The 14,710-nt window shown below is 28.7% G+C and overlaps 1 protein-coding gene across 1 annotated transcript in view; it reads right to left on the minus strand.

The window, feature by feature from the left end:
* Prestin (solute carrier family 26 member prestin) overlaps window positions 1-14,710 on the minus strand; it is a 62,070-nt gene that overhangs the window by 23,237 nt on the left and 24,123 nt on the right. The window contains exons 2-5 of the mRNA XM_087165254.1: window positions 5,335-5,440; window positions 5,083-5,251; window positions 4,897-5,007; window positions 2,400-2,608 (exon numbers count right to left, since the gene is read on the minus strand). Of these exons, the coding sequence (XP_087021380.1) occupies window positions 2,400-2,608; window positions 4,897-5,007; window positions 5,083-5,251; window positions 5,335-5,440 (595 nt within the window). The remainder of the gene's footprint in view (window positions 1-2,399; window positions 2,609-4,896; window positions 5,008-5,082; window positions 5,252-5,334; window positions 5,441-14,710) is intronic.

Raw genomic sequence — 14,710 nt, forward strand, 5'->3', positions numbered from 1 at the left:
TCTCTCTCTCTCTGTGTATATATATATATATATATCACAAAGGCAAAAAGGATAAAAATAAAAGAGAGAAAAACGAAAAAAATTAATAAGTTTTATTCACTGCTCATAAGCTGCAAGTATATAGAACTCATAAAATAAGCTAAAATATGGAAAATGATAAAGATAAATGACACGAGAAGGAGAAAAATAATTTAAGGGCAACGTTAATATAAGTAAGAGATTAAAAAAAAATTAAATCAAAATGATAATTTATTGCAGGAAAAAAAATGAATGGAGGTTTTAGCAATCTCTCGGGTGCTCTCTAGCGCGAAAGCAGGATGTGATATGGTCGGGCATTGAGCGATACAAATTTTAATCTGCTGCGGCATCTAGTTCCACTAGTGCTACAAGAACAATACTAAATTGACTAAACTCGGAGGATGTACAACTTGCCCTCCCATCTGGTTCCAGGTATGGTCATTCAATGAGAAATCTGAGGATCGAACAGGCCAGAGAAGGATACTAATGTGGCGGAAGAATTTCTGTGACACCCTTGCAGCACACCGCATCTATAGCTCGTATGATGGCGTAAGGTGTCATCGCATACGACACACAATCACCCCTAATATTGATCCACCATGCCATGGCAGCCCAGTGGTACGTTCATGACATCCTTCAGCCACATATGTAGCCACTCCTGATAGGGCTCCTAGGAGCCCCTATTCAACAATTCATTGCTTTTCCACACACAGTAAGGGTGTCACAGGAATGTCTTTGCTACTATCCTTTCTTGCCTGTTCAATCCCCAGATTTGTCTCCGAACGAGCACATCTGGGACGACTTGGAACGACCATTTGAACAGCCTCCGAGCTTAGTCGATTTAACTGTGTTTTTATAGCAATTGTGGAACTAAATGCATCAAGACATCGTAAGAGACTTGTAAACTTCAGTGCCCGACCTTATAGAATTCGCATGCATTCGCGCCAAAATTAAAAAAAAGGGTGCTAAAGCATCATTTGTATTTTTACTGCAATTAATGATCATTTCGCTTTGGTTTTTTAATCACTTATTGCTTGTATTAACATTGTGCTTATGTATGTTAAGTTTTGTTTCATTCTGACAACTCGCTAATTTTTATGGCAATGCATGTAAGCATATGTTACCGTTTAAGTGTATAATTCGGTTATTTCATAGAATAAATAGGTATTTTATAAATATAGAATAGAATAGAATAAGTATAGAATAGATGAAAAATTTGTTGCTTTATCTAGTTATTCTATATGAAATAACTAATGATAGACTGTTAAAGTGAAAAATGAAACATTTCAAAGCTATTTTATAAATTTATTGATCATAAATAACAAAAATCTCTCGAAAAATACATTTTATCCTTATTGCGAATAATTAATTGATAAATACTAAGGAAAAGCAATATAAACTAAACTAAATACACAGTCTAAATTCTACGTCTAAAAGCAAAGAAATGAAACGCACACATTATTTTATAGAATACCTAGTTAAATTGTAGAATTCAATAATTTTATATACTTTAACTAACTGGTCTAGATATTTAATGAAATACCTAGTTATTCTATTAAATAACGCATTTCACACTTTAACAATGACAAAATATTTAACCATTATCAAACCGTCATTGAAAGAAGGTCTTCCCAAGCTTTTCCAATTTCGGCCTGGAGCTTTTTCTTTTATAATTACTGTTGTTGTTGCTGCTTTTGTAAATTGTTAAGACTACTTTGCATATGGTCATTTTCAAAATTTTATTTAATTTTTTAGTTACTACTTTGAAAAAGACACTTATTTTTTTCTGAGTTCATTTTAATAGCATAATGAAAAACTGAATTAATATATATATATTGTTTTCGTTTTCACAGTTCAATGCTAGAAACTATAATCTACACATTTTTAATTGCTTTTCCCAGTAAATGGAAACGAAAATATATAATTATTTTCTTCATACACATCAAGATCCAAGGTTAAAAATTAGCAAAAACGTGATGACTGCAAAAGTTCAATGATCTTTACTTAGCATTGAAGCTTCGCAAAACAGGTCTGATTATTCACATTTAATATAAATTTTTATTCAACTGTTTGCTTACTACTTCATTATTGAATATTGTCAGTAGAGTAGGAAAGTTACCATTGAAATTATCAGTTAACTTGAACATTAAGTGAATTTTAATATGCTGATAACAGTGATGTGTTCATCATTCTTATCATTAGTGAGTGCCTGAAAAAGTTACGCGAAAGGTTGATCTGAGATATTTATAGTACAGTATCAAGATATAAAATTTAAAAAAATGCTAGTGAAATAATTTCTTCGGTAGTAAAATTTCTAAATCTTTCATGTTAGTATAGCTGACAAAGATAAATTTTTTAAGTGAGCCTGAAAAATTCTTTACCTGAAGTATACCAACACAGAATGTAAGAATCATTGCAATATGGATTTTGTCATGAACTATGGGAGGATTTAGGCCTGGCATTATAGTAGAATTGGTTGCATTGGCGATGGAATTCCATGAATCCATTTGTAACTTATATTGTAACATTTCTTGTTGATGAATATACTCTACTTCCGTACCAGCAAGAAGGCTTGAAATGGCAAATGTACCTGTTAAGATTACATCATTGTAAATGTTTAGATTTTAAAGTATCCATTTTTTTTTGTAATTTAATATGATAAAAAATAGAATTAAAACTTGACTATTGTTACTCCTACAAATTTGTTTGGAAAAATATTATTTATTGTAATATAAAAAGAAAAAATTCAAGATATGTCTTCATAGTTAAAATTAAACTTTTCTTCAGCAGTGCAACTAATCATCACAATAACAATTATTTCATTTGACGCAAACATATTTTTTTTTATTGCAACGTGACAAATTTGCTATCTTCTAACTTCACAATGTTTAAATCTTATTTAAAACGTTCTGTTTTCAGAAATATTTCCTTATTCTGTGCAGGAAATAAAATTTCGTTAAAATATTTTATAAAGGTCATTAAAAATTGCTACGAATAAATCCCACAAATGTTTAAAGACATTTTCTATGCTGTTATGACACTCGGGCATTAATAACGTTATTATTTAAAGCAACAGTTTCTTTTTTGTGAAAGTCCAGAACGACGAGGCTTCGATTGTTACACAGCTGACCGCACAGTCAATGCAACAGCTAAGCCAGCCAACAGAAAACTCAAAACTATGTCCATTTTGCATAAATTTGCATTCTGCTGTAAATTTTAGTGCTACTAGTCGTGTGTTCTCGTTAACGTACGATATGCACAAGAAAAGTTTATAAATTATCTGACAACCTAAAAAATCAATAACTTCTTAGAACAAAGTTATCTTGGTTGCATTTGCCACAGTTATATTACAGTATTACATAAACTTTTGTTTTTACAAGGGATAATCAACAACACAAAAATTAACTGCAGTAAAAAATGCCATGAAGTAACTCATGAAAAACTTGAAGTAGTACATAAACTATATAAATCAGCATTTGTAAGTAAGTAAAGGATAAGAGAAAAGCTGCACATGTATAAAATTGCATACTGCAGTTAATATTCAAGTAGTTTCTGTTTCTCTTTCTGGTCAAGTTGTCTTATTTCCATTTCATTGAGAATATCAAAGTTGGTCAGCTTATTTATTCCTTATTTTGTTATTAAAAGGAGACAAGTATGGATGCGGGTTCTGCATCAAATTAAAGAATTATAAAAAGTTAATCACCACCAATTTTGAAAACAATAATTTATATAAAACTAGACGAAAACAGATTTAGATGAGGACAATTTAATATCACTGTAAATTATAACCTGAAAAAAGAAATGTTAGCTAAAAAATATTTAAGTACACTCAAGATGAGAGCTGTAATTTAAAGTATATAAAATGCGTAATAAATTTTATGGTGAAGTAGTGTGAAAATAATTCATGCTAACTTAGCACATATATAGGTTAAATTAGCATATTTGGAACAAATTTTGTAAAAAAATAACAAAATAAAAAATAATATTTTTAAAAACCACGTTTTTGTAGTGGAGAATAATAATTAAAAAATAAAAATTTGAAAAACGAAAAACGTGGGGAGCATGAAATACATAACAGCAATGTTATATTAGTGTATGTGTGCTCATGAGAATATGTATATGTATATCTGTAATTGTAATTGTATCTGAATGTGTATGTGGAATATGTTTGTGTATATGCATGTGTATGTGGATGTATAAGTGGATGTGTATGTGGCTGTGCATGTGTATGAGTAAAAAAATGTGTATATGTATTTCATGCGCCCCACGTTTTTCGTTTTTCAAATTTTTATTTTTTAATTATTATTCTCCACTACAGAAACGTGGTTTTCAAGAATATATATTTTTTATTTTGATACTTTCTTTGTACTCACTTCCAAAATCTCAATTTTTTCACTCACTGTACACAAAACTTTTCAACTGACATGTGACACTAATTTGAAATAATCGAATCGACAACAAAAGACAATCGCGAAAATAATAATTTTTCTTTAATTTTATTTTACTTTGTATGTCTTTTTTCTCTTCATTTTCATGCATTGTCATCCAATTCTGAACTACGTGCCAAATTTGAAGTCTGTAGCTAGGCGGGAAGTTGGTTTAAAATCGATTACAAAATTCCACCCGAACAGACATACACGAAGGCAAGTTAATATAAACGTGGTAAAATATTTCGATGCATTTATCATATAGCTTCAAGAAGTATTTTTATAATTACTTACTTAAAGTCGAGAGCTGTAAGTTATTTTTACAAAATTCATATGTAACTGCTATAGAGAAAGCACAAACTTAAAAAAATGTCTGCTGGCTCCTATCAGTTTAATTAAGTTCTTATTTTTACTTATTTTTTTAAACATTTTAGAGTAAAGATTAACTTACCCATTGATACATGTCTGGATGTTCCTAATAAAACATAGACTAAAACCGGATAAAATGAGGTGTACAAACCATAAACTGGTGATACAGCTGACAACTGAGCATAAGCCATGCCTATAAACATAGAATAAAATTTAACAATTTCACCTTAACTATACCATTTCAATGAATAATAATAATGATGATTACCTTGTGGAACATGCATGATTAATAAAGTTACGCCAGTTAAAATATCTAAAAAGAGGTCATTTTTAATACTGTAATCTGGAAGCCACCTAGCTATTGGTAATGCAGATTTGATAAATCGATCAACACAATCACATGATACTTTGACATTTTTTCTAAAGGCTGAATGGACCTGGAAATTGAATTATTTATTGTTTTATTTTACGTACTTGTCAGAGTGTTTCTAAAATATTTTAAATTCTATATCGTACATACTTTTTCTGGAAATGAATCAGAATCTTTTAATGGAGGAGAAGTTTCGTCCAGCAGCACCTGTGTCATGGCATCTCTGTCTATTTCGAATCGACATGGTGTTCGATTGCTGCAAAAAAATTTGCATGTTATTACAGATTGCCAGATTCAATAATAAATAAAAAAATAAGTGATTTAACTCGTTTAAGAGACATAAAAATTCAAATAGAGAACGACTTTTATCGCTATTTAAGTTTTATTTGATTTTTTTTTCTTCAAAAACTTCACTATGAATGTCAATATTTATATCTAGCAACATATAATCTCTCTCTCGCTTTTGCTATTTTTGATTGGCATCTACTAGAGAACGAGTTTATAAAATAAAGAACTTCTGTGAAAAAAAAATAAAATGACAAATTGTCTACAATATTTAACGCAAAAAAGCTGAAAAAAAATCCCAAAAAGCTCTTAAATTTGCAATGATTTAAAAAAAAAAAAAAATTCTTGTTGAAATTGGAATAAAAATTTATCCTATCAGTACATCAAATTTCAACTCTGCAGTTGCATTTCAGCGGACAAAAATGGTTTACTTTTTATTACAAGTTCAACTGTTATTAATTCTCGAACTAACAATCGAATCGTAATTTTTTTAAGCCATCGAACTCCTTGCACATTTTTTCTACTCTGCATAATTACAAATTTCTAAGTTTCATAGATTTTGAGCAACAAAGCAAAATGTAAACGTAAAGCAAAAAAAGTTTAAAAAAAATTCGCAAAAAAGCACTTAAAATTGCAGTAACTTTCGAACAAATTGAAATTTTGAAAAAAAAAAAAAAAAAAAAAAACTCAGTGTAAAGTTCATAAACAAATGTGACTCTTTTAGCATGCCAAAATTCAACCATTTAGTTGCATTCCTGGGTCCTGTATATGGGTTTTTTTCCCAACAAGTTTAACAGTTAGTAATTCTCGAACAAATCATAGAAAAATTATTTGTTATTATTCCATTGTAATTCCTGTCATTAGTAATTTCAAGTTTCTAAGTCTTACAGCTTTTAAACAGCAAAACAACATATAACGTTAAGTTGGACACCCAAAACAGCTTTGGCTCCTACGATTTTTTTTAAAATAGAGAGATAACTTACTTTAAAATTAGTGTGGTTAGAAAGTATACAGTTCTTTAACCTTTTATGGAGCCATTTTTTTCTGTAATGTTATGCTAAATATCCTTAGGATTGAGTTATAATAAGAAATTCATCTATTACTAAAAATTAATTTGATTTTAAAGTCCTTTGTTTTGATGGGAAGATGGGAGGAATTTTTTAAAATTTTATTTATTTTTAAAATTTAACTATTCTAAAAATATAAAAATATCTAAAAAATATTTTGCTAACTAAGGCATGAATGAGGAAGAAAAAACAAAAACAAATAACAAGATAAATCAAAAATAAAAGTGCAAGGTAATTTGTGGAACATCAAAGAGTTGTTCATTCTTGATGAGAATAGTTTTTGAATTTAAGGTTCATACTAATCCGTTACGGGTTTTCCATTTATTTTGCAAGGTTATTACTAATCCGTTACGGGTTTTCCATTTATCTTGCAAGGTTATTACTAATCCGTTACGGTTTTTCCATTTATTTTGCAAGGTTATTACTAATCCGTTACGGGTTTTCCATTTATTTTGCAAGGTTATTACTAATCCGTTACGTGTATTGTAGTTTTAATTTCTTTAGTTTATGTGGTGGTTGCCAAATAAATGTGTTTTTATGAAAAGAACTTTCTTTAATGTAACTTGATTCGTTACTTGTTCTAGGTATATAATTACAATTAAATTCAATAAAAAAATGATCAAATGAATGAACGCATAAGGGTAAATAGCTACCCACAATGTTGGCCTCTATTATTTATCACACTCTAGCTTTTTAACTCTTACTGTTAGCCTACATTTATTTAAGCAAAGTCTTTTATTGATATTATTTTCATTATATTTTCTGAAGTTATCAGCAAATGGTTGTACAAATCATAAGTGGAAAAATAGTTTCCATCAAAATTTAAAAATTAATTTAGTTTGTGGGAAGTATATTTCCCAAGGAATTATGAAGGATAAAAGCGAGAGAGACTTTAAGTATTCTTGAAGAGAATACCTTTGAATCACTTCATTCAGAATGATTACAGTTCATATTTTATCACAATTAGTATTATAGTGGTTTCACCAGATTTGGTGATATGTGTATCAATAAATATCGAGGTAATTTTAATTAAAAGAGTAATTATGGTGGAACAGGGGATCATGCACCAGTTGCAAGCAAGACTCGACAAGGAATTTTGTGAAAATCAGTGTTATAATGTATAAAACAATGTGCTGAAAAGCATTAAGTAGTTTCCAATAAAGTCTTTTCCCAATTATTTTGTAAAAAAAATCCTAATCAAGGAATTTGATCACAATTCAAAAAAAATTAATATTTCTGCTCTTAAAAAGTTTTGAAGTTTAAAATTAATCATTATTAGTTTGAAGGGAATTAACAGGAAAAACTATTTTAATGTATACTGAAAGCTATCAAAACCTATAATAATAATGAGTTATTATAACTAAATATACAATAACGATAATTCTCACATTAAAACCTGCAGTTTTTAATGATAAAACTATTTAGTAAAAGCAAGGACAAGACATTGAAAAGGATCATTTGGTTGGAAAAATCAATTTGTGTCTTAAATTTAACATTTTATAGCTAAATGACAACAGATGTTTACCTTAAATGTGAAAAAAAGCATACCATATACGAAACAAAGAACAAAAAAAATTTATCAGATATTCTATTTGGTTTAAATAAAGATATTGCATTAGAAAGGAAAATCCAATATTTTCTTAAAAAGTTTAAAATTTGTTTATTTAAGGAACAACAAATATTTTTATTACACGAAAATTAAACGTATTCTCATACGAAACGAAGGGCAATTTTTTTTTCAGAACTGTTAAAGTATCAAACACATCATCTATGATGTTTTATTTGTGTACTATGTTTAATTTGTGAACACTAAAATATTAGGAAGTAATGATATTTTTATTAGAAATTTTGCTTTGAAATACATTTTTTTTATTATTTTAACAAATTTTGAAATTATTTCTATATTCTCTAATATAGAATTTTTGTCACGTTTCTGTCATATTGTACACAATATTTAAAATGAATAATAAAAAAAAAATAGCCCGAAAATAGTAAAACGTAATACAATTGGATGCCTGCAAGCGACGTCATCGTCAAAGCAGACAAATCAGGTAAGACACACCCACGTGACATCACTTACAGGTATCCAATTAAATCTAATTTAAATCACATGGTTTAGCATAATCACTTCACAACTTCTTTTCGAGTTGCAAGTACCCAATTTCGTGGCAACAAACAAGTATCTTTACTAAGACACAGAAGCCCTGTTTAATATATATTTGTTTAAATTTACAATTAAATTATTCTCTTTCGACAATTGCCAATTAAAAAAAAATTTTGTTCTTAAAACATTCAACTGTCCAGTTCATATACTAATAGAATTTAAAACGTGCACAAAACTAGGTCACGTGAGCTGTATGTTTTGCCAAGATAATGTGTGATTAAATCGACTGTAGATGAGTTAATAAAAAAGATTGTTGTAAGGAGTTGTTGAAAACACCTGATAAAAATGACTGCAAAAAAGTAATACAAACAAAGTGATTGGGGAATTGTAGATGAGGTAACAAGAATCTGTAACGGTAGGTGTACAATCTTTGTGGGCTTAAGGCTACACAGTACCCTAAAATTCGCAAAAATATGCAAAAAAATATTTTTGCATTTTTGGGTGGCTAATGTGGTTGGGAAGCAAGTTGAAAAATTTTGCATCTGAGATCTAATTAGTTTTAGAGATATTAGGATTTTTCCGAGTTGTGTCAGACTCACAATTTGACAAGCGAGGGGGCGTGGTTAGTTTCGTTTTCTTTTAAATCTAATTTTAAAACTTTTTTTTTCAAAAAAAAGACTTATTTTATTTCGATGATTATTAATTTTCACTTTCTCCAAAAGTTATCAAATTTCACTTTCACTTCTAGAAGCATTGTTGTTTATTTATGTTCGGTGTTTGATGGATGCGTTCTAAAGTTGTGTTTTTACTAAATTTTTATTTATAAAAAGTCTTTTTTAAGACTAATATTTTTTAATTTATAAATACATTCGTAACAGAATATTTGTTATACTTGATTGACTGAATATTTATGTAATTATGCTAGCTATTTCTTTAATCCTATTGCTTTGTTTGTCTAAACCAATGTTACGTGTATTTTAGCCGATACAGGTTACATATAAATTTTAAATGTGAAAAAATATAATACTATTAATATTCAAGTAAATTAGTGTTTTTGGACCAGCAATAAGTTTGTTTATAATATATTAAGAAAGTAGGACTGTACAAGCATTTTTAGTTTTGGTTTTATGGTTCTCTTTACTTTAAATGTCATTTTCTCAGACTTTCTTTTTTGTTGATGCCACTGTTTTCGATTCCCTAAGGCTTTTTTCCCTTTAAAGATAAAGCCTTGACATTTTTTGTAGAAACTTCTATGTATATACAGACCAAAAGTTAGTATGGATTTCAGTGTGAGATGTATAAATTTTTTTTAATAAAAATTTGAAGTTGGAGTTTTTAGAATTTTCGGGTTTTCCACGTGTTTAGTAACGATAAAAATAATTAAGATTCAACTAAGTATCAGAGCATCAAATACATACTAACTTTTGTTCCTAATAATCTAAGATATTTATATTATTTAAAATAACTGAAAAATTTTGAAAATTAAAAAAGTTATAAAAATTTAAAAAAATCTTGAATTTTTTAAAAAAATTTAAATTTTTTAAATTGTGGTTTGTCGATTTCCCTTTTCTTTTTGAAAATCAGTTTAATAATATAATACAAATGAAAATCTATTATTACTTTTAATATTACAGGCCTTAAAAAATTTTTTTACAAAAGAGTACCGTGTAGCCTTAAGTTGAACGTATAAATGAACTTTGTTCTTTTGAGTTAAACCTTCAGTAAACAAAGCATTCAGTCAAACGCTATTTTTGAACACTTGAATATCAAAGTAGCCGCAGTATGTGATTTCGATGGATTATCATTATTCAAATTTTGTACCTTTTTTTATCAGCAATATATATGAGTACCATAAGGCGGTCGTAAGTTTCATTGTCCTTCGTCCCCTTCATTGCAGATATTGCAGTATTTTAGATTGTCAATACTGCAAATTCATCCTTCCTTTTTTAATGTTCTTGTATACCAGCAATATACATGCAATCCATATATTGAATACATAGTTCCTATGGATTAGTGAGAGAATGTCAATATTGCAAATTTAGTCTTTCCCGTCTTTTTAATTGCCGGCAATGTATCCGTCATCGTTGCTTCGTTGTTCTTCTGAATCGCAGAGAAAATATAAATGCAATGAAATATTTTCTCTTCCTTTTTAATTGCAGACAATATTAGTCTATGTTTGTTTATTTTTTTCTCTCTGGTTGAGAAGGAAGACATTTATCTTTGCAAAATAATCCTTACTTTTTTTATTATTACAGATATTAAATAGTGGCTGTGTAAGCATTATCACATTGTTCTTTGAGTTGGAATAAAAACGCTTTCAATAAAAATGGTTCATTATTATTATTTGTATAAGTCAATAGGATTTAAAGGGGGCTCTTACATCAGTTTTGAAAAATTTGCTTACATTTTACGTGTTTTAAACTCAAAATGTGCGTGAAAGGGAGAAAATAAATTTAGCATATATGAGCGTAGATATATGATTATAAAATACATGCAGATTTAAAAAAAATTGTTATTGCAAAACTTCTTGCCAAAGAATACTGATATATTTTCGTTTGAAAAATGGACATAGCTCAAAATGAGTGCTTCAAACATTGACATATATCAGAATGCCACATATGCTCCACGGGATTGAAATCTGGTAATCGTTTTTAACAATGCAACAAATTTCCAATATACTACTTCAACCAATCCTTTACCATACAAATGACATTGAATGTTTTCCGTTAAAAGTACCAACTCACTATTCGAATAAATATTCAGAATTACGGGATATACTTGGTTTCAGATATGATGTTTTACTTAGACTAACATGTACAGAGAGTAAAAATATAAACTGACCACCCTGAATAACTTTTGTTCTAATGATTGAATTTTCACGTTCTAGAAATTAATCTAAATGGTTTGAGAAGGTGACTTCAAATATGCTAATTAATTAGTGCAGAGGATATTTTAAGTTACGAAATGAGACACAAAAACGTACTTTCTCTGAATACCACAAACCAATACATGCTATTACAATTTAAAATTTTTTTCGACCATTAATAAATAAAACAATGAAAATTAATAAATATTTATTAAAATTTATTTTTTGCACGGAATTATCTTTGGATAATCGAATTTTATGATTGCGTGCAAAAAATTTTCAATTCGCCTTAACAGTTCGTGACATATGGCAAATACCCAAGTTAACAGCATGGGGTTGAAAACTTTGGATCGCTCTCCTGTTTAAACTATGAGGACCATATTTCCGTCGAATAAAAAGATGTTTATTCAGAGTAAGTACATTCTCGTGTCTCATTTTGTAACTTAAAATGATGTCTGCACTCGTAAATTAGCATATTTGTAGTCACTCGCTCGGACCATTAAATTTGAGCCCTAGAACGTGAAGATCTGATTATTAGATCAAATGTTATTCAGAATGGTCTGTTTTTTTTTTCTTTGGTGCACTGTACAGTGCGCAAAATAAAAAAAAAACGCACCCTCTGAATAGCTCTTGGTCTAATAATAGGATTTTCAAGTACTAAGATTCAATCTTAATGTCTTCAGCTAGAATATTCTCGGTTGTTGACGGATAATGGGTTAAAGACCCATTGCTGTCAATCTAAAACCATTGGAGGTTTTCGTGGTTTTCCTCCCTACGTAAGGTAAATGTGGGTTAGTTCCATCAAAAAGTCCTCTACGAAGGCAAATTTCTCCCAATACTTGATCAAGGAGTTCCCTTGTCTTCTGGATTGAATTCAAAATTACAAGAATACGGAGTTGAACATCGGTTGTCGTAAACTGAATATTCGGTCGACTGTCCAACGACGGTCATAAAATAAAATCTTAATGGTTAGAGGGAATTGTGCTAATAAATCGGAGCAGATGTTTACTTTTTGTGTATTTCGCCCATAATTCGAGATCTAATTAGGCTAATAAATTTTTCCCCACGATTATAAAATAGTTTATCAAAAGATAATTTCCCCAAAAATAATAATAGTAATAATTATTATTACTTAGAATGCTTTAGTATTTTATTTGACAATACCTGAAAAAATTTGAATAGTAACATTTGCAAATATTACCATAATTTTTTAGAATGTAATTTTAAATTGCAAAATACAAGTTTCAAGCACAATCGGTTAAATATTCTCCGATCTATAAAATCCCGTTTTCTCTCATTTTGCCTTATGAAATTACATTCCTAAAAATAACATAAAAATTTGCATACCTAACAATTCAAAATTGTTTTCGACTAAATTAAAATAATTATTAAAAATAATTTTTTGCTTGAAATTGTCTTTAGACAAACTAATTTTATAATTGTGTAGAGAATTTTTTCAATTTACTTGAAAAGTGCTCAAGATATGGTGCAATATGCAAAAAGTAAAATTTACATTAAAGGGTCTAGACTTCCGACCGCTCTCCTGACCACCATATTTTACAGGTTGCTAACTATTATATTTTTTGGATCAGGAATCATAATCCGTCAAAAAAAGATATGTCTATGCAGAGAGAGTATGTTTTTGTGTCTGATTTCGTAATTAAAAATATTACGTCTGCACTATTTAATTAGCATGTCTGATACCACCCCAGGGAAAAATAACGTTTGAATCCAAGTTGGGGAGAGTCGGGTAGCCCTGCCCAGCGGGTACCCCCACCCACTGTCAATTTCATATGTATAGAATATTTTTCAAGTCAGTGAAATCGGACATTAATTGTTACATTAAAAAAAGATTATTTTCGAAGTTTCAAGTATTTATGCAGCTGTTAACATGGTAAACAATAGTTTTGAAAATATGTTGAATACAGTAGTCATGAAATTAAGAAAAATTGGTTGAATGTTTCGATTAAACTTCATTTTAATACTAAAAAATAATCTTTTCTATACATACAGCATTAAAGTATGTAGCCTTAAGTTTAATTTGCACAAAGAACGAAGTTTATATGTGAAAAATTGTTCGAGTAATTACAAATTTACAAAAAAATTGGATTTCGGGTAGCCCCGCTCACATGAATGTCGGGTATCACCGCCCAATTTTATTTCGTCGATAAATGCACGTTTGCAAAGATTATTATTTTATTGCTTCAAATTTGAATGTTATATGCATTTTTAACAACAAATTTTTAACAACATTTAACTTATATATATGTATATAAATATGTAATATATATATATATATATAAATATGTATATATATATGTATATAAATATGTAATAAATAAAATAATTTTGTGATAAAAATGATAAACGAGGTTTATCTATTGTCAATGCATTGGTCATTTTCATTTACACCTGAAAAAAACAGTCAAAAAACATAATTTTTGTAACTGGGCGGGGCTACCCGACACATTTTGAAAAGAGCTGAAAAACATGTATTTTTGAATTTCTATTTTTTTAAGTTAAACTATTCTTTTTTTGGGTTTATTCTTTTTGCATTATTTAATTAGATGATAAAACAATAGAAACATACAAAAATATTGATTATTACTCAATATTATACAGAAATATGAGCAATACTCCTTAAGTGGGCAGGGCTACCAGACTCTCCCCTACGTTAAAATCAGATCATTAGATTCTAAGTTATTTAGAGTAATTCTTATTTTTTTGGGCACTATACAATAATTTATAAGAGTGACAGGATATTCCTGTCTATATATATGCATATATTTCTGTCAATCTATATGCATGAATCTAATTTTTTTCAACAGATAACATTTGCATTGCTCAACGGGGATATTGGTGTGTTAATTACTGATATCAATTTTTTCCCCCCGTGAAATTTTAAAAATAGATTTGTAGGTTACTGATAAGTTTGACATATACCTAATAGTATTAAATAAGATAATATCGATGTTTTCTTTTAAATGTCTATTGTCGCTTAGCAACACTTTGTACTCGTAAATATTGATACCCTAGTAAAAACGCTTTTTATTTTCTTTTTATCGATCAGAAATAAATATATTTTAGTGATTAATAAAATTCAAGACAAAATTTTGTAATAATTTGTTTCTGAAATTTTACAATATGTTGTTTTGCCAGTCTTATTTACTTGAACTTAGTTCCTTTTATAACATTTACATATAT

The sequence above is a fragment of the Parasteatoda tepidariorum genome, chromosome 1 (genome assembly GCF_982258835.1).
Source record: "Parasteatoda tepidariorum strain Cologne lab strain chromosome 1, Ptep-v5.0, whole genome shotgun sequence".
Taxonomy (NCBI): domain Eukaryota; kingdom Metazoa; phylum Arthropoda; class Arachnida; order Araneae; family Theridiidae; genus Parasteatoda; species Parasteatoda tepidariorum.